General features: G+C 51.6%; 5 protein-coding genes across 5 annotated transcripts; 2 read left to right on the forward strand and 3 right to left on the reverse strand.

Moving 5' to 3' along the window:
• Positions 1-451: 451 nt before the first annotated feature.
• ColSpa_05012 (norsolorinic acid ketoreductase nor1) lies at positions 452-1222 on the forward strand (the record flags this gene model as incomplete). The annotated part of the gene is made up of 1 exon (XM_049271224.1): positions 452-1222. One exon carries the CDS (start codon positions 452-454, stop codon positions 1220-1222), a length of 771 nt encoding a protein of 256 aa, XP_049127181.1.
• Positions 1223-1492: 270 nt separating this feature from the next.
• ColSpa_05013 (putative extracellular serine carboxypeptidase) lies at positions 1493-3513 on the reverse strand (the record flags this gene model as incomplete). The annotated part of the gene is made up of 8 exons (XM_049271225.1): positions 1493-1757; positions 1849-2046; positions 2101-2266; positions 2322-2512; positions 2561-2856; positions 2911-3065; positions 3119-3236; positions 3289-3513. 8 exons carry the CDS (start codon positions 3511-3513, stop codon positions 1493-1495), a joined length of 1614 nt encoding a protein of 537 aa, XP_049127182.1.
• A 1444-nt stretch (positions 3514-4957) lies between these two features.
• ColSpa_05014 (NADH dehydrogenase [ubiquinone] 1 beta subcomplex subunit 7) lies at positions 4958-5377 on the forward strand (the record flags this gene model as incomplete). The annotated part of the gene is made up of 3 exons (XM_049271226.1): positions 4958-4982; positions 5036-5253; positions 5276-5377. 3 exons carry the CDS (start codon positions 4958-4960, stop codon positions 5375-5377), a joined length of 345 nt encoding a protein of 114 aa, XP_049127183.1.
• A 486-nt stretch (positions 5378-5863) lies between these two features.
• Positions 5864-8162, reverse strand: ColSpa_05015 (H(+)/Cl(-) exchange transporter 4; the record flags this gene model as incomplete). The annotated part of the gene is made up of 2 exons (XM_049271227.1): positions 5864-7150; positions 7206-8162. The coding sequence occupies 2 exons, from the start codon at positions 8160-8162 to the stop codon at positions 5864-5866; spliced, it is 2244 nt and encodes a 747-aa protein (XP_049127184.1).
• A 7546-nt stretch (positions 8163-15708) lies between these two features.
• Positions 15709-17545, reverse strand: ColSpa_05016 (dehydrogenase citC; the record flags this gene model as incomplete). The annotated part of the gene is made up of 2 exons (XM_049271228.1): positions 15709-17403; positions 17468-17545. 2 exons carry the CDS (start codon positions 17543-17545, stop codon positions 15709-15711), a joined length of 1773 nt encoding a protein of 590 aa, XP_049127185.1.
• Positions 17546-19472: the final 1927 nt, after the last annotated feature.

Genomic DNA, 19472 nt, shown 5'->3' on the forward strand with positions numbered 1-19472 from the left:
ATAGTCATACCTACTCAGCATCAAGGACAATGCGTTCTTTCAGATTAGTGATCTGGCAGTAGCCTGCTATGGCTGATGCAATGCTTCCCACGCGAAACTCCATCACTAATCACAGACCACACCTTAATGCGTGGCTAAGAGAACAGAAATGTTGCTTAGCAATTCACCGGGCTCGGGCCTCTCTGGCGCCATTCTCGGCGCCGAACAAGACCCATCTCCGCTTCTGCTGCTTTCTGCATGACCGAAGAATTGGTCTCCAATTTGGGTTTGGGAGAGTGGAAAGTCGGCGAATGTCTCTTCTATAAGCCGTGATTTAGTATTTAAGAGATGGGTGTTCAACCTCCCATCTCCTATGAGAACTATCATCAGCATCAGCATCAGTCACCAGAAAACTCCACAATATTCATTCAACCACTACAGAAGTCCTTAACGAGCCGTGAAACATTACACAATGTCTCCCAGTCTTACTTACCTCATCACCGGCGCAAACCGTGGAATTGGCCAAGGTTTCGTGTCCCTCTTGCTCCAGCGCCCTTCCACAACCGTCATTGCCGGTGTCCGCGACCCGTCGAACTCCTCTTCCAAGGCCCTTGCCGATCTCCCTAAGGGTGAGGGTTCCAAGCTCATCGTCGTCAAGATCGATTCGTCTGTCGAGTCTGATCCAGCCTCCGCCATTGCAACTCTCCAGAAGGAGCATAACATCACCTTTCTCGACGTCGTCATCGCCAACGCCGGAATTTCCCACTCCTCCGAATCGGTTTCTAATGTAGACATCAAGTCCACTCTGGACCACTTCACCGTCAACTCAGTCGCGCCGTTGATCCTCTTCAATGCCGCGGCGCCGCTGCTCAAGGCCAGCGCAAGCAAGAACCCCATCTTTGTCGCAATCTCGTCGTTGATGGGAAGCAATGGCGCCGCAGATAAGGTTGCCCAGATTCCGGTGCCAATTAGCCCTTATGGCGCCAGCAAGGCCGCGCTGAACTGGTTCGTGCGGAGGCTGCACTTTGAGGAGCCTTGGCTGACGGCTTTTGTATTCCACCCGGGTCTGGTGGAGACGGATATGGCGGCGCAGTTGGCAGAGACGCGAGGATTCGATTTGAAACTTTTCGGCGCCATTACTGTGAAGCAGAGTGTTGACGGAATGGCAGCTGCTATTGACAAGGCCAACAGGGAGAGCAGTGGAACGTTCAAGAACTACGACGGAACTGACCTACCTTGGTAATGCAACCTGTAGGGGCTCGACTTTGACTTAGGAGCATAGCTTGCACTGTTAGAGACTCATGATAGACTTGCCACACTTGCTTTGATGTAGATTTTTATGGATTACTTGCATATTGTCTCATGATAAACGTTGCCCTGTTGTTATGTGCACTTATGAAGTTCATTATAAAGCTTTGGGATTCGGTTATGTTTGATTCTAATTCATTGAACTATGGGCAATATTTGCAGAGAAGTTTCGAAATGTTCGGGGGCCTTCAAAGTAACGACTGACTTAGATAAGATCAGATGTCTCCGCAACACGGCGCTTGGACTTCCCCTTGCCACTGTAGAACTCGTCGACCCAAGTTTTGAGCTGGGCGATCTCAGCCGTAATGACCGCCTCCACGCCTGCGTTGACATCGCCGTTCTTGACGAGCAAGTCGTTGCAGTGGCGCCCGCCGGGGAGAAGGTGCACCGGAGCACCGGGGCGCGACTGGAGAGGGCCGCCGGGACGGAGCTCGCTTGATACGGAGGCGGAGCGCCATGGGTCGAATTCACTATCAACGATTAGCGCCAAGTTTAAACCTATGCATTATGCAACGCCAACACCATCCATGGGTGCTGCCAAGGGTTCAAAAGCTGACTCACCCGTTCGACCAGACCAGACGAGTGGTGTTGGTAAAGTACCACCCACTAGTCTCCTTGTTAAAGTCCTCTGCGGTCTTGCCGTTGTTGGAGGCGTATGTAAACTCTCCCTGCTTGGGGAAGAAGAGATCGCACTGGCGCTGGTAGTACTCGGGAGTGACGAAGCGCGAGACGATGGATGGGCGGTCCTTGGGAGCCCCACTGTAATACTGTCAGGATTGACCAAACAGAAATATGGACTACTTCTCAACCTACGTCTGCCAGTAGAAAAAGGGCTCGTTGCACGTCATCCAGTACCAAGTTCGTCCGAACTGGTCGTCAGCAGTCCAGTCGGTGTAGATGGGGCTCGTCGCATTGTAACTGTCAAAGCAAGCCACGTTCATGGGGTCCTCCCATTCTGCAATGCCGTAGGATGCACAAGCTGGGTCACAGTGAGTCTAGTGTTCATCTGGCGGCTGGTTGAAACATGTGCTTACTGCCTGGAAGGTATTCAGAGCTCCACCACTTAGCATAGTTGTCGAGTGCCTTGGGAAGGCCAACACCGTTCTCATTGGGGGCTGTAAAGTTGCCGGTAGCCCCCTCGACCGCGTCGCACATTGCGTAGAAAGGGGAGTAGCCCGAGTACAGCTGGATAGACTGCCAGTAACCCAGAGGCCCAACAAGAGCGCTGTGTTGCATCAGCCAGTGAAATTCTTGGAGTCAAAACTTAACTTACGAAGCAAAGTCGTCGTTGTGGGCGAGATCCTGTAGGCCGAACTTCTTCTTGAGAGAGAAGACCTCGTCTTCGGTACCGGTAACCAAGACGTTGTCGATATAGTCAACCATACGTTCAAAGTCGCGGCTGCAGTTCTGAGGCATGCCCTTCTGGATCGGGAGGAAGTAGCCCCAATAGTCGTAGACCGCTTCAACGGGCCCGCTGCTGGCATGGTATGCCCATATCGTTCCCGGGGCCAGCCTTGCAATGGCGGCGGCCAAGGTGCCGGAGTAAGAGCCACCAGTGTAAACCCAGGGCTGATAGGCGTCAGTTTCACATCTTTACTTATCAAAGGACACGTTGACACTGACAGCTTGGGGTGCGTTACTGCTGCTGTTGGTGTCAAAGGGCAGCTCGAGGTTGCGGGCGATGTTGACAAAGTCAAGCACGGCGTTCTTCATCGTGTGTTGCTGGAGGTTCTTGGTGTCTTGAAGGGTGTAAGGCAGAGACGTGCCCCAGTTGCGGTCTGCACGATGTTAGTCTTCACGTCTCTGAAGAACGGGCGTGAGTTTGTCGTACGCTCAACCATGACGACAGCACCACCAATTGCTTTAGCGATGTTGCCTGTGAGGGCGCGGTCCGTCAGGTACCCGGTGTACCCTTCCGCAGCGACTTCACCTGGGGTGAAGAGGACAATCTAAAGTCGGTTAGTTCGGTGCCTATTGAACTTATCCACGAGAGAGCCATACCGGAGAGCCAGGACCCTTCCAGTAGGTGGCATTCCACCAGTATCTCTGTTGAAAGGTACCCAGTTCCGGGGCATTGTGATCAATGAGCTGCTCGAAGAATCCCGTCTCACGCTTGGAAAGAAGTCCCTCATCGTCTTCAGCTCGCAGAGGAGGCTGGATGGGCCGGAAGGCAAAATGAGCCTGAGCTGCCGTCAGGCAGCTGAGCAAGGCGAGTGAGACCTTCATGGTGACAGAGACACTGCTTGGAAATCAAGGACCAGACTTCACAGCACAGGACGACTGCTTCGCAACTACGTCAACCGGACAGAGAGTCCCTCGTCAACGGGGTCGCGGGGACTGCCGTTTTTAAGGAGACGCGATAGACATGGGTCTTGAGCGTGGAGCTATCTCCCCGATGGCGAATGCAGCGATGATCGTAACCGTTCAGTTAGTGTAATATGCACCGGCAATGTATCCGACGTCCAACTCGTCGCCATGGTTGATGGGGTGGGACCCATACGACAACGTACGGTGGGAACAAGCTTTCCAAGAGATGGCGGGATATACTAAGCGTAACGCGACCCCGGCATCACACAGGGACCCAACGAAGCACTCTCCATGAGCAGACCGGTAGATTGTAAACAATCAGGTGGCCAACTGTTCTGACAGGCATTTGGGCACTATGAAAACTGATTGCGTGGACCGACCAGTTAGCCGAAAACGGAAGGTGACAGGTCGGCATGGTCGCGGGGCCAGCTCGGGTGCCAGATATCGGCAGTCCGGCAGGAACTATTGTCTCCGGTCCTTGGAACGACCTGCGCCAATGGGAAGGTGGTCAATATGGAACGGGGTTAGAGAGGAGTTGGTTATGAAAGATTGGCTCTCTTCCGTAAGTCTCGGTCTTCCGAGTGGGTCAAGAGGGATAAATGGGGCCAAATGCTCATATCTATCTACATGGGGCTTGATAAACGACTGTTTGCTTCAATTTCACAGCCAAGAAGAATAATGTTACGCTAAGACTTTGACAGGAAAAAAAGAGTTGAGGAGTTTGTCGGGGCTTGAAGAATGAAGACTTATACTGGTATGCTAAACTCGTCATGAGTACTCCCTCTAAACCCAGAGGGCCGTTACGAAGGGGTTCAACAGAACAGGATATCATCGTACTGAGCATGGAGTTCAAACTTGCACAGATGGTTCCCTCGCATCGCAAGACGTTGGCGCTATTTAGTGTGACTCCTCCCTCACTAGAGTTGGGGGGAATGAAAGACTAATCTCAACTTGAGTCTTTGAAGACAAAAAACACTTGAACAGTGAGCGAGAGAACCACGGAACGGATAGCCTTGTTGCGAACTCAGTAAACTTTTGAGGCGTGTTTCGACTCGCTACAACACAGCAACGTCGCGTAGTCATATTTGGCCAGGTTAAAAGGGGCTTGTTGATTGAGTGAGGTGACCACTGGCAGGCAAACAAGAGATTCTGGCGACCGTGCACGAGTTGAGTCATAACAGCCAATCAAAGGCGCTAAAATGCAATCACCATTTTCCGGCCTCACAATCCAGGCCGTTAGGGAATTCCCGTCGGCGAGCTCCACAATCCAATCCAAAGCTCCGACGACATTTCAAGATCCAGACCCCAATTGACCATCGACGACAGCCTCATTCGCCCATTACAGACCCCAATTGCCGTCACAATGGCCGGAGACTCGACACCAAGGGGTCTGTTTCCCCTTCTTACTGCAACCCTGCGCAATGGCTGACGATCCGCACAGAAGCAACCCGCGAGGAGATGCGGGATGCGAAGCTCCCCCTCGCCTACCGCGACAGCTGCGCCCACCTCCTCATCCCCCTCAACCGCTGCCGTGTCGACTCCTGGTACCTCCCGTGGAAGTGCAACGTTCGTCTTCCCTCGCCTCCAATGCCTCACTCCGCGGCGCCCGGGGCCAGCCCGCCCCGTCCCGTTCCGACCCGGCCACCCCTGAGAGACCACGTTCGCTAACCCCTTGGAACAGGACGAGCGTCACAGCTACGAGAAGTGCCAATACGACGAGTTCAAGAAGCGCGTCGCCAAGATGAACGAGCTCCGTGCGGAGAAGGGTACGAGAAGCAACTAAGAGGAGAGAAGTGTGGGAGACGACGAAATAAGCCGGAAGGCGGCGCGCGTCTGTGTACATAATCCGTTATACGAGGACCAGGGCAAAAAGGGCAAAAGGGGTTGTTCTTGCCGCGTGGGTCATAGATCGAGCCGAATTCACGCCTTTGCGATTACAAGCATTTGATCGAGTTTCTTGCGGCCATGTGGGGAACTGGTTTGGCAAGGACGACGAAGTATGGTAGTATGAACAGACAATCCCCGGATGAGCAAAAGTACGCCGAGATGGATCACCGAAAGCGAAGACTGCTGCTTTGGCATGGCGACAAGCACAATCTGGCAAATTGAGGTATGATACGTAAGGGTCACGTCACAACACAGTGCTTAAGGTCGGTTGCCTGGTATACGATTCGGCGGCAAGTACGGAACAGAATCAGACGTATGCAGACATGCAAACTTTGAAATGGTTGCGAAAAGCCTCTGGTTGTACCAGATTCCATCCGATCTATCAATCTTCCTTCGCCCGATCTAGGAAGTCCAGCAGCCGCTTCTTGAGCACAACGCCCTGTACCTTGGCAGTTTCCGGCTCGACAATGATGATATACCTCGGCCCAAGCTTCCCGAATATCTCAAGGACGTACTCCATAGGCGCTTCGGCGCTGACCGTAATCGGCGTCCGGTCAATCAACTCTGTCAAGAGCTCACTTCGCACATCAATTTCATCGGTTTCGCCTTCGAACTTCAAGGCGTACTCTATCTCCACCTCGGGCAAGTATCCAAAAAGCAACCCGGATTCGCTAACTAACACCAGCCCGGCATCCATCAAACCTCTGGCCTTGAGCTTTCGTAGCTTCTCTGCAAGTACATCTCGCCGCACTCGATACTGTCTGCCTAATTGAAGGGTGATCTCGGTCATTGTTGCCGCTGGCGGGATCAGCTCACGGGCAGTGGCCTCCCGATGACGGACCACTTCATAGGCTTGCTCCGCATCGAGGAATGGGTGACCCAGAAGGTGTTGGGAGAGATCGTAAACCGACTCTGTCGAGATCGCATCGGCAACCCATTTAGCGGTCAGGATCGCACACATGAAGGCAGGCACGTACGTCACCTCACCCGTCAGTTCGAACATGATGACCGCCAGACTCACAGTCATCCTGCTCACGCCGGCAAGAAATGCGGCCGCACCAACCATGGCGAAGATACCGGGTGATATACCACCAATGACTTGGCCTACAAGCCGTCCGAACAGGGCACCACCATCCAGGGCAGGGATGATGATACCCGAAGGGACCTTGCATCCGAACGTGATGATTGTGAGCAAGAGCTTGACCACCGCACCGCCTGCCAGCTGTAGCATATATGCCGTCTTGTCGCTGCTCTGCTCTTGCTCGCAGATCCACTCTCCCGTCGGTTTCTTGCAGTCGACCAGCAGCTTCGAGAGCGCCACGTCTCCCGTATCGCGGATGAGGACGTTGGGGTACTGCAACAACGCCGTGACCAGAACGACGCCACACAACTCAAAAACGGGATGTCTCTTGACGATGTCATACTTGCGAAAGTGTTTCGACCAGAGGAAGTTGGCCTGGCAAAATACGCCGCCAAAGACTCCGCCACAGAGTCCAAGAAACACGAACACGAGGTAGTGTATGGGGTCATAGTCGACGCCGTAGTTCGTCTCGAATAGCACCAACTTTCCGGTTCCTGTGGGGTTGAGGGCCTTAAGCGCGATGGCCGCAATGAGAGAGCAGAGAAACGCCCGCCACAAGACACGTCGTGGGAAGTACGTGCTGATTTCCTGATGAATGTCAATGCCAACACTCAGTCGATTGGGTCCACGATACCGCACATACCTCGTAGCTGAACAACACACCGCCAATAGGCGCACCGAATGCGACGGACAGGCCAGAAGAGCATGCCACGCTTAGCATCTCCCGCATCTTGCGCGGATTATCCCGATACTTGGGAAACCAATTGGCCACCAGCCAGCCAACGCAGGTCGAGATGTGCACGAAGGGGCCCTCCTTTCCCAGACACATGCCCGTCGAGACCGCGAAAGTGGCACCGACTGCTTTCACAATCAACACCTTGAGGTCAAGGAAATGAGGGATGACGAATCCCGAAAGAATCGTCTTGATCTCAGGGATACCGCTGCCGGCAGCCATGTACATCGTCTTGCCCTCCGTCATGGCGCCCGCAGTAACCACGCTATCCGCGTCGACGGCTGGCAGGGATGCTTTTGTTGTCATTGTGACATTCCCCGCGACGAGGCCGAAGAGCAGTGCGAAGAGGACGTAGACGGCGTAACTGGCGAAGTACCCGCCCTCTTGTCTCTCATCGACCCAGGGATTCCATGCATCGCATACGTCGGTTTCAGCGACATCCCAACAACACCGCCCGCGATCGAGAAACGCATTTTTCTTGCAATACCCTTCCTTCCAATCACTCACGGTCGCCACAGATACGTCAACCACGAAGGCCACGAGGGCCGTCAGTGCCCCTATAATGGCTGCCGCAATCCATCCCTGGCTTTGATCGAACCAGCGCGACAGCTGCCCGCGGATACCAGGACGTGCATAGAGACGACGGGCGCGAGAGGAATCTTTAGTGAGATCCCGGAGCCAGTCGATGGTGGTATAATCGTTATAGGGCAGGCGATCGCCCAGGGGCGGCGATTGGCCGAGCGCCTGGTCTGCTTTGGAGAGGGAGAAGGCCGAGGCCGAGCGGAAGAGGACCGGGATGGAGATTCCGCTTGTCGATACCGGGAGGAGGGGGCTCGTCTCGTTTGGCGGCGTGTTATCGGAGGCCATATCTATCCCTATCTGTGACCTTGTAGGCTGAATGTTCTTATCTCTGAGGTGGCGGTGACAACGGGTTTACGAGGAGGGAAACGAAGAGCCAACACTTCGACTTCGACAACATCCTGCCTTATTCCAAGCGTTAAACTCAGTCTATATAAGTAGTCTAGCAACCAAGCTGGTCTGTCTCAGTGAGCCCCCCATGCTATGGACGTCATTCCAAGATCCGCGGAGACCTGAAGGTCGTGAACGCGCGTGGTGGTCCAAGGGGGAGATAGTGGAGATAAGCGCCAGCGGCGGTGCGTGACAGATAAGGTCTTGGGCCTGGCCTCACTAGCCCGCCCGCCTCACGGCGTTTCCAGATTGTCAATCGCTGTCTCGCCCCCCCGGCATGTGTGCGAATGCACGGCGGCGCTGCCGGCGTTTTGGAGATAGTGGGGCCTTTGAACGGTCATGCGTCCTCCCCCGCCATCCTTGGATCTTCCCGTCGCAAACCAACTCCTCTTTTCGGGGTTCTCCAACATAAGGGTCTAGTTCTTGTTTTGTTGCTTTCTCCGCAGAGGCGAGGCGGTCATGTGGATGTAAAAATAATGCTGTTTCGTGTTTACAGGAGTACTTGGTTGTGGCGATCCTAGTTAGAGTGCGAGTCAAATACTGAACACCGACTAAATTGATGAGCTACAACTCTTTTATTAATATATTCTCCACATGCGAGATATTGAGAGAGACGCGATTGAGTCTGGGGCACCGAATGAGTACGTGACACTAGCCTGAACTGATTATCATTCAGTGACAACACCGTGTGTTTTGTCTAGGCTGATATCGCCAATCGCGGGCCCAATAAGCCATTGCTACAACCCGATTCTAGCAGTTACTCTACCACAGCACGTACGTAGTAAGGGCATTAAAACGATGTATCATTTATGTATTTTCCCGATAGAGGTAGAAGCATAGGAACCATCGCGAACTTACGCAACTAAGAAGGAAAGAAGACCGGTTAGCTTTTGTCGAGTTATTGATGTATGCGAAGCCTCCCAGGTATTGCAAAGCAGACAAGCCAAGACATCAGAAATGACAAGTAGGTTATCAAAAGAGCTCTAGAGTTTTATCTACATCCTTCTCAGGATGCTACACATTGAGTCGAGCCCATTTCAAAAACAAAAAAAGAAAAAAAACCTAATTCAGACCTACAATGAAGACTAAGAAGAAAGGGAGACTATTCAACAAGTCTCATCGCTCAGGTTTTGAAGAAGTTCTCAGCAAAAGATTTGGCGGCTTCGCCGCCAACGTGGCCATTCATGACTCGCAGGCCCTTCCCGAAGGTGCTGCGTGTAACATTTGACCTCACATCTCTCATTTTTGTCGTTCCTTCGACGCCCAAATTCCCGATAAAGATCCGTGGTTCATTCAACGTAAGGTTGTCTTCCCAATTCAGGTTGAAATCATCATTTTGGTACTTGTTTGTTTCACGCTGGGGTCTTTGGGGTTGAGCATCTGCGTTCTCGCCATCGCCTAGGTTCAACGCCACTATATCGGAAGCTTCAAGAGCAACAACGCCGGGACCTTGCAATATGTCAGTATCAACCAAAAGCAAGTAATACAATAATAGAAAGTATAAGGCTGGGTATATTCTACCTGCAAGCAGAAGCTCTCTGTTTTGCAATCGTGTTGCGAGGGCGAGATTGAGTCCGAGGACTTGCCTGACTCTCGAATTTGTTTCTTCGAGAACCTTGAATGCTACTTTGAAACCATCCTGAATATTGCCAGTCAGACCTACATGAACGACTGATATCCGGGTAAGAAGTTCGACCCTCGTGCCGTCCAGGCGAGTGATGATATTAGCCAGCTCATTATCATCGGCCTCGCCAGTAGTCAACGCCTGAATATAGTTTTGGACCCTGCCTTTCTGAAACTTGGCTTGTAGCTTCTCAAAAAAGACGTATAGATCCATTAGACACCGGTTAACGGATTTAACCTGACCCTCGACTTCAGCAGTTTGGAGTCGAGGTTCCTGCCCAATGAGGTCCAGTGTCTGATATATAGCATCAAGGGCCGAGGAAACGTGTTCGAGGGTCTTCGATGCTCCTTTGACGCTTTCTCTAGCCTTCCTGATTTGCTGGACAAAAGTGATAGCAGTGCCAACCAAGCCAACAACACCAGCTGCTGTTCCAAGAGCATCAGCCTAGTGATTGTGAAATCACAAACAACAGTTAGCCAAAGTGACTGTGGGCGATTTAGCTTCTTCTGGAAGGGTCTTTATTCTTACCATAGTTACAACCCTGTCTGCTAAGAACTTTTTTCAACGATATCGGCACTGGCGTACTTCAAAAAAGCTGCGAAGACATCAGTCAACGGTTTTTTTTTTTGGAATTAGTTATACTAGAAGTTCAGCCTTATGTGGTGCAAACAAATGCTGTTACTGATGACAGCCCAACACCACGTGATATCCGCCAATGACCATAGTCATCGGAGAACTCCGGTTGGGCTCATGCCAAGATCTGTGTGACCAGCCCAACCTTTGGTTCATGGATACGTATGATGGCATAGCCGGACTGGATGGCATCCTAGTCATGTGAGCTCAGTAATGCATACGTTCTCCTTGGTCCAATGAAGGTCAACATCGCTGCTACCCCTCTTCTACTTGGTTCGTGTTGTTGACAAGTCTCTTGTTGCCCATTTTCAAATCCCAATTATCAGCCTGCTGAAATCCGTTGGAGAAAGAGTTTGCGATCTCTATGGGAAATATGATGTGGCTATTTCCTGCGGTTGGTCAGCCATGAACGCCTCAACACCTTCTCAATGACGACTACAGTATTACCACCTTGCGTGAGCTTTCGGCAATGAACAGCGGAGACCCGGAAACAGATGACGGAGGGCCGAGTGCAGGCTACTCTTCGGGTCATTCCATCATCGGGTCTAGCTTTGGTGACAACAATAAGTTTCATCTTGGTGACGTCAACTACCATTTTCAAAGCGGTAAGACTAATGTTTTCCTCGTCACAACAATGACTAAAAGTTGATTCCTAGGCTCGAATAATCCCATACGATTGCCTCAGGGAACACTCTCCTTGACAACCGACTTATTTCCTCCCAACGTGTTGACCTTCAACCCCCAAAACCAAAAAACCTCGATCAAGAGAATCAACGAAGATTGGTACATGGAGGCATTTGCCGACTTCATCAGCCATAATGGAATTCTTGACAGATGGTTGACGGGACATCTCGGTCAGCTGCTTTGGATACGAGACGACACTGGCTCTGGATATGCGCTACTGGCCGCTAAGATGGTGGACGCATTCGAATACAACGCCATTTTTCAATGCTCCGTGGCTTCTTACTTCTTCTGCCAACAGAGCGATGCCACTTCAACGACAACTTCTATCGACGTCGTCGCTGGACTCGTGTATGGCTTGTTGGTCAATCCCCACTTCGAAGAATCAATCTTGCCGCATATCCAAAGGTTATTTTACCGAAGAATCAAGAACATTCGAAAGGAAGCCTCAGGGTTCGCTGTGTTAGAAGAAATGTTCATCACATCCATCAGACGTATCAATGAGACCAAGCCGACCCAGGAACTTGTCATGATCGTTGCTGGTCTGGAGCATTGTACACCCGACACATACGGAAACGGTGTATCGAACATAGTGGGCCTAATGAAGTTAAGCTCTAGAAGCTTTGCGAATCTCAAATGGATAGTTACCAGCCAAATGCCCGTCCCAGTCGCAAGTGGGTTTCAAAGGTCCGGTATAGCATTAAAGACGATCGACTTAAGTGCAATATCCATCGCAGCAGCACTCGGCCTCACAGGAGTACTAGAGAAGGTGATGGAAGTTAGTCGAAAAATCCGCACAATATGTCAGAGTTTACAAAATTCTGATGTTGATGATGGGGATCTTTCCTGGTTCCTTCATTGTTTTGCAGCGATATATTGGTCGAAGCCACATCAACCACTTTTGAAGCAGGAGTCTCGTCTGCTATGGTACCGACGAAATTCTGTAGCACAAACAACTATGACACCGAGTCGCCTAGGTATCCAAGTGGCGTCCGAAGATTTTACAACAGGAGGGCGAGCTTGCTCAAAAGTCTACTTCTCTTTCGCCTCCTTATTTCTATCTAGACCAACTCAGTTGGCTACAACTAACCCACATGAAATACTTGCACAAGCTCTCTGGGGTATTATTACCCTAATGTTTACGTCTATATGTGGATCTGAGTCCTCATTGGCTTCGTTCTTATCATTACTTCCTTATGATTCCCGACAAGACCTGATTGGGGTATTTTGCCCAACTTCGGGTCCCGAATCAGCTACGGCACAACCCTCGCCCTCATTCAACTCCGGAGGCATTGGGATTTGCTCTCCAGAAGGGCTTGAAACCAGTGAATGGTTTCAAGTCACCGAGCCTTTATCCAAACAGCACCTACCTATGCTTAAAAAGCTGATGGCATCCATTCTTCAACTGGTCTACGATCGTAATGAAGAGACAATTCTTGTTCTTGACTCGGTAGAGCTCATTCAACCAGTAGACTTCTATTTGCTTCTCCATCAACTTAAAACTCTCGGTTACGGCCTCAGAATTCTGATCTGCGTCAACACTTCATACAGTATCACGCATGAGGGCGGAGGGTGGGACTCGTTGTCAGATACATGGGTCGACGAATCTACGGAATACAGAGGTGAATTAGAAACTTTTCAACACTGTCCCGGAAGACGCATAATTGAATGGATCAGTCGGTCTGTCGAAGTAAGGCAAGCTAACCAGAAATCGAATTTTAGAATGTATCCGGAGCCTCTATTTCAATAGCATGCATCAACGACAATATCAGGTTGTCGACTCTCTACCTGGCACGAATCAATGGTTATGGACAAACAAAGAGTACCTTAAGTGGCGGGATGACGGCGGTCTTCTGTGGATATCTGGAAAAGCAGGAAGCGGGAAGTCAGTTCTTGCCAAAACAATCTTGCAAAACCTTCAGAACAAAAACAGAAACCACCCGAGTTCCGATACATGGTCAGTGTGTGGTTGGTTCTATTCGGCTAGAGGCATTGCTGGTGGCACGCAGCATGACTCGATGCTCCGCACTCTGATATTCGAGGTCATTAAAGAGAACCTGGCAGCTTTCAACGCTATCAAAACGAAGTACAGAGATTTAGTCATCAGATGCGACGGGTTGGTTACCTGGCCCCTGGATGTACTGAAAGAGGTCCTCGTATTGCTGTCGGGTTCTTGTGCTGTACCCAACACCGTGGCAGTCATTGACGCTTTCGATGAGTCAGAGAGAGGCAAAAATGTTCAAGATACTCGGCCAAATATTACAGCGATATCTCGTCAACTTGTTAGCTTATCTTCGGGACGGATACGAGTTATCCTCCTCAGCAGGCCCGATGCTGATATCGCAAAGGGGCTACGAAACATCCATCACATATCCGTTCAGGCCAACAACCAAAGAGACATCTCAGAGATTGTAGAAAACGGTATCCTCAAGATACGATCAATTTGGAGCAAGATGAAAAATCCGGAGCGGGACGTCCAAAATATCGATGAACCCTCAACAATTCTCGATTCAGCTCCTGATACAATAACTTTACCGGTCGACATAGAGGTTGAGATTGAGAAAATTAGGAACTACTTGATCTTGAATGCCTCGGGGGTTGCTCTTTGGGTTGTTCTCGTTCTCAAAGACCTTCAGATTCACCTACACAGTCAAGACGGGTTTACACTCTTTGACCTTAGAACGACCCTCAAAGCTTTACCCGCGGACTTGGAGGATCTATACCTTTACTTCCGCTTGGCACAGCAGGACCAGATGTCAAAGAACCCAATGCGCACATCTCACAGCAAGCGTATGCTCACATGGATTGTTGGGTCACAGCGGTGGGTACCATTACAACTTGACGAGCTTTGGGAAGCGATCGCAATCTTAGGCCCAGACCATGGCCCCTTTTCGGAGACTGAAGATATAAAGAGTCATTTTTCGAGAGATTTCATTACCAGTAGGAAGATCCAGTTTGGGGAAGATTGGGAGCGATTTTATCTTCTTGTCTATGAGCATTGCGGCCTTCTGGTGGAAATCAATCGTGCGGAAGACCCATCGACGTCCGTTCAAGACAACAGCAGAGTCTTTCACCTCGGTGCTTCCGCAAACTGGACGGTTCAGCTTGCACACGAAACGATAACAACGTTTTTCAGAAACCAAGAAAAAAGCGGTCATCTCTTCATTGACGTCGAGTCCGCTGAGACGACAGTCGTCGCTACATCATATTTATACTTGGGAATTCCTTATCCTTCGCATACTAACTCCCCCAGCATCGGTTCAAGCGCCCAACTCCAAACAGAAATACTAGAGCTTATAATGAGCTCTACATCAGAGTATTCTGTCCATGGAGGTCGTTGCTTAGCTCTCACAGAGTTTTTCCGTATTCGACCGCTTGCCCGATTCGCATTGCAAGTCATATATCGAACGAATCTTGCGACTTCCTTTTTACGCATTTTGAACGAGATGGACGACGGAGTTTTGCCAGCCGAAGACCGTTTTATCACCCACTGGGTTGCAGATTTATGCTTCACCCCGATGACTGTAGATACCAGCATACGACATTTTGTTCGTTTCTGCTGCTTACATGGCCGCAACGACTTCCTTGCATACACCAGCGATCTGACGGAAAGACATGTTCGAATCTATCAGATAGCAGAAGGAAGGTCGCAGGTGTTGTGTACGGATCGGCGCTACGAGATCATCGGTGGCGCAATTGAAGCCTTGACAGAAATCACTGCGGAACACTGGGGCTGTTTTCACGACGTTGCAGTTGCGTTGTCCAAAGAGCTTTCTTGTATAGCGGGAAGCACCAAGTCATTCGGCAAGATGGTTAGTCATTATCGTCCAATTCTCGGCGTAAGATGCATTAGCGAGGGTATGGAGCTTCTCCAAGGTATTCTTTCGACAGCCGCAGAGAGGCGTGATGTCAGTCGCGCGTGCCGATGCCCAGGTCAGTTCCATACAATTCGACTTCCAAAAGGCACAATCAAGAGAGTACAATGCGAGACAATGTTACAGACATTTGAAAAAGTTTTGGAATGGATTGTCATGTTCCCGGAGAAGTTCCTGTCATATGAAGAACCTCCTCCTCCGCTTGACCCCTTTTGGGGCGCTTAGAAAGGGATTTAGAACGGCAACAACACAACAGCCAAAGATAGATTTCTATGGGCGGATGATTATAGCATTAAAAAGAAAATTTATCGTTCCAGATGGAATGAGGCCTTCGAATTAAGGAATTATTGTTTGTTCGAGGTCCGAACCGCGGCCATTGTAATTACAAGGGTTCCGTAATGGAGCAATAATAACGAAGATACTGTTGGAATAGAGACTCGCACGCATTTGTACGTATCCAAGCGGCAATGCCACCTGTACATTATTCAGCAGGATCCAGCGTATATAAGGGTCAGATCTGCCAGATATCTAGGAGTTAGAACATTATCGGCAACAAATACAGTGACGGTCAACCCCTATTATCGTGTGCCTCCAGCAGCGCGCGAGCTATTCCGACAGATACCCATATTCTTTAGGAAGCACCAACAATGATCTTGGCAGCAGCCACTTCAGCAATACCGTACGCCGCCGTCTGGATGTGCCCCGACACGATGATCGGCATGATGCTGTTGTCAACGACACGCAAGTTGGTCGTGCCATAAACCCGTAGTTCCGCATCCACAACACCACCGTCGGCTTTGGGAAGGAGGGAGCAGGTGCCGACCGGATGGTAGAAGCTGGCGATGGTGTCGACGGCAAACTTGCGGAACTCGTCGTCCGTTTGCACGGTGGGGCCCGGCTCTGTCTCAGCCTCCCACACGGCCTTCAACGGCCCCGTCTCGGCGATCTTGCGCGCAAACTTGGCGCCCTCGACGGCGGCCTTGGCGTCGTGCCCGTTATTGAGGAAGCCCGGGTCAATGATGGGCGCGCCCGTGGGGTTCGCGGCGTTGATGTGCACGTTACCACGGCTGAAGGTGTGCATAACGGTGCTGAGGACGGTGATGTACTTGCCCGAGCCCGGGTAGCCGGCCGCGCCGACGTAGTTGGCCTCGAAGATGAGCTCGTAGTCCGGGACGGCGTCGTCCTGGAGGAACTCGAGCTTCTTCTTGTCGACGGGGTGCGTGCTGTTGCCGAACTCGGCCTTGGCGAGCGCAACAATGTCGGCTTGCGCCTTCTTGTCGACCTGCCCCCAGTTCAGGAAGCCGTAGGCGGCGGTCGTATATTCGTACAGCGAGGGTTCGCCGTCGAGCCACTTTTGCAGCTCCTCGGTAACGTTGGTGCTGCTGGCGTCGAAGATGAAGGCGTCGAACGAGTCGAACTCGTCCTTGAGACGGTAAACATTGGAAGTGCGGATGTGGTCTTGGTAGTTCTCGCCGACGCCGGGGAGATCGATGAGAGGGGTGACTCCCGCTGCCTTGATCACGGCGGGCTGTCCAATGCCGGAAAGCTCGAGCAGGCCGGGGCTCTGGATAGAGCCGGCTGAAAGGATGATTTCTTTGGTCGCATTGACGACTGTACCGTCGGTCAGAGTGACGCCGGTAGCAGTGTGGTCTTTGCCGCACTCGTTCTTCAAGTTGACCTTGGCAACCTGAGTGTTGGTCCTCACCTCAAGGTTGGATCCGGCCAGGGGCAGGTAGCTGTTGGCACTGTAAGACCGCTTGTAGTCCCTGTTGTCAATGTTTGTTCCTTGAAACATGATGCCAATTGGGTTGCCGTGCATGTAGCTCTCCTCGTTTATGGGGAGGCCAAGCTCTTTACCAGCCGGCCGCCACGTGTGCAGGACGTCGTAGATGACACGATTGTAGATGTTGCGGATGGGACCGGAGCGGCCACGAGTGTCCTTGTCCGACCCGGTAAAGTTCTCCGATTTGGTCATGGCATCGATCATGGTCTCCCACGTCCAGCCTTTGCTGCCCATCTCGCCCCACGCCTCGTACTCGGCAGCCGCGGCGCGGTCGTAGCAGAGGTAGTTCATGGCTGACGAGCCTCCCAGGACCTTGCCGCGGTTGGCACTGACTTTGCGGTCACCAAGGCCGCGCTGGTCGACGGTGGTGAAGTTCCAGTCGTAATTCGTCCCCAGGATCGAGCCCCGCATGCCGGGGACGTTGATCCGGAGCTCCTCGAGGGCGGCCGGACCAGCCTCGAGGAGGAGGATCTGAGCATCGGGGAGACCAAGACTCAGACGCATCGCCAGTGCAGAACCAGCCGTGCCGCCTCCTACGATTATCTGTTGTCTCATGTTAGTCAAGCTCAGCACTTTGACCAGTGTGACGAGGGGCGACGTAACTCACGTAATCGTAGGACTTTGCTGAGACATCAGAAGCCATAGCCAACAGCAACAGCGCTGAACAGCTCTTGAAGAATATCATTTTGGCAGAAGAAGAAAGGAGAGGCTCCCGACCGACAAAGAACCGATGCTGGTTGGTTACACAGATACAGTCATCGGGACGGGCGCAAGCATCAATTTGTATTTGCCAGTCCTCGAGGAGATCTCCCACTTCATGCACTGCTGACCAGCATGGTAGCCACGGGTGTCAGCAGATGTGGCTATTCCTGGGAAGGGCGTAAGCAGTCGCAGGAAGCGACGCTCATTACACTGCCCGCTGTTTTCATGCATTTCATACTCGGGATTAATGCCGTTGCCAAGTCAGTAGGCGGCGATGCGTAAGCCTGGAGTGCAGGAGCCTATGTCCAATGAACGTTTTACAATCTTGGGTGAGTCTCCGATACAACATCGGCTACTAGGACCCTGGTGAGGGGGTTTGTTCATATTGTTTGGCAGTATGACTGATGCCAAGGTCATAAGCGAGGTACGAATACCCCAACCGGGTCGGAGTCACTAGTGCAGATGCAAGCCCCGAATATTGACAGCGCTGAGAGTCTTGGGCTCGGGGACATCGAAACAGCGTTGCTGGGGTATCGTGGGCGCAATATCATGATGTAGGCATGGAAGCTTTGAGGTGGCCTGATTCCGGCCGCATCTAATTTCTCTCTGCCAATAGAAACCGATCTGACGGCTGTAGGGTCCTTTGAACCTTCGAGAACAGATCATCGTTCGTGGGTAGCGACCCCTATTACTGACGAGGAGAGCATTCGGCTCCGATGCGGTTTGGTTTTGGACTTCATTGAACGGACGAAGACTCGATTTGTTTCGACGGCTTCCGCGTGTTGCCCGATATTACAAGCTTCCAGAAATAATTTCTACAAAGCGAACTCTTGGGACGACACCAGCAGCAGGTGCCTCACTTGACTGGCTGAGCAGAGTTTTAGACTCGTCTCCTGCATTCAAGGATGCGGCAAGTCTAGGTAGGCCAACGTACGACGGAAACTCTAAATGCTCTCTTACTCGCCCTTTTTAACCACTTATATACAAGCACGGCGTGGAATGTGGTCTAGACACATCAAACAACGGTAAGAAACACCAGTCATTACCAGCACGCCGTGTCAGGTCGTACTTTGCAATTTCGGTGCAACCCTGGCGGCTAAAACTGGGACAGGGTGCGCTACGAGGGACCTTCGACGGATGGTTGGAACCGGCCCGGACTGCGAGTGCGCGGGGCTCGGTGGATTAGGTAGCCAGATCAAGATTCCCACTACGATACACTCGCGATTGAGCCGGCCAATTCTATGGGGCGAATCTGGGGAGATCGCCGTCTTGGCCCACATTCTTGTTCAAACCACCAGACTGTCTTCTTATGTTAGCAGATTCCATCGCATAGTCTGGATAGAACCTAGATGCAGCCAAGACCCACAGAGAGAAAAAGAGCTCGTCGAGCTCGCCCACTCGACCCTTGATGCATTAATTCCGTCCAGCGTGGTAGCGGTGGTTAGCTTGTGTTGGACGTTGGACGTTTAACAGATTTAAACTCCCCGAGGTTAATTCCTTTCTTTTCCAATTTGGGACACTCAGTCCGGTGTCATTGGCAATGGGGCATCCGTAGGCGACTTTCGCTTTAATAAAATCTGCTCTCCAACAAAGACGCAGCTGAAGAAGAATAGGTACAGGGTGCTGATGCAGACACTGCATCCGCACCTCTCATATCGCTTCGACCCCTTGTGTCAAGAGCGGCAATGTCAAGACCCTTGTGCATGCGCGGCATACTACGGAACACGGTGAGAGAGCCAATTTCCCCGGACAATGCTACCCCAGCACTGGATAGAGAGATAGTTCGTACGGGTTGGTCACGGGATTCGAGGGGATAGTGCCCATCGGGCCCAACGGTATAGTGTGGGCATGCATCCTGCCAAATCATCTTCACAACGTGGATATTTATGCGCACGTACGTGGCAGGTCAA

Source organism: Colletotrichum spaethianum (assembly GCF_022836535.1).
Source record: "Colletotrichum spaethianum MAFF 239500 DNA, contig11, whole genome shotgun sequence".
NCBI lineage: Eukaryota > Fungi > Ascomycota > Sordariomycetes > Glomerellales > Glomerellaceae > Colletotrichum > Colletotrichum spaethianum.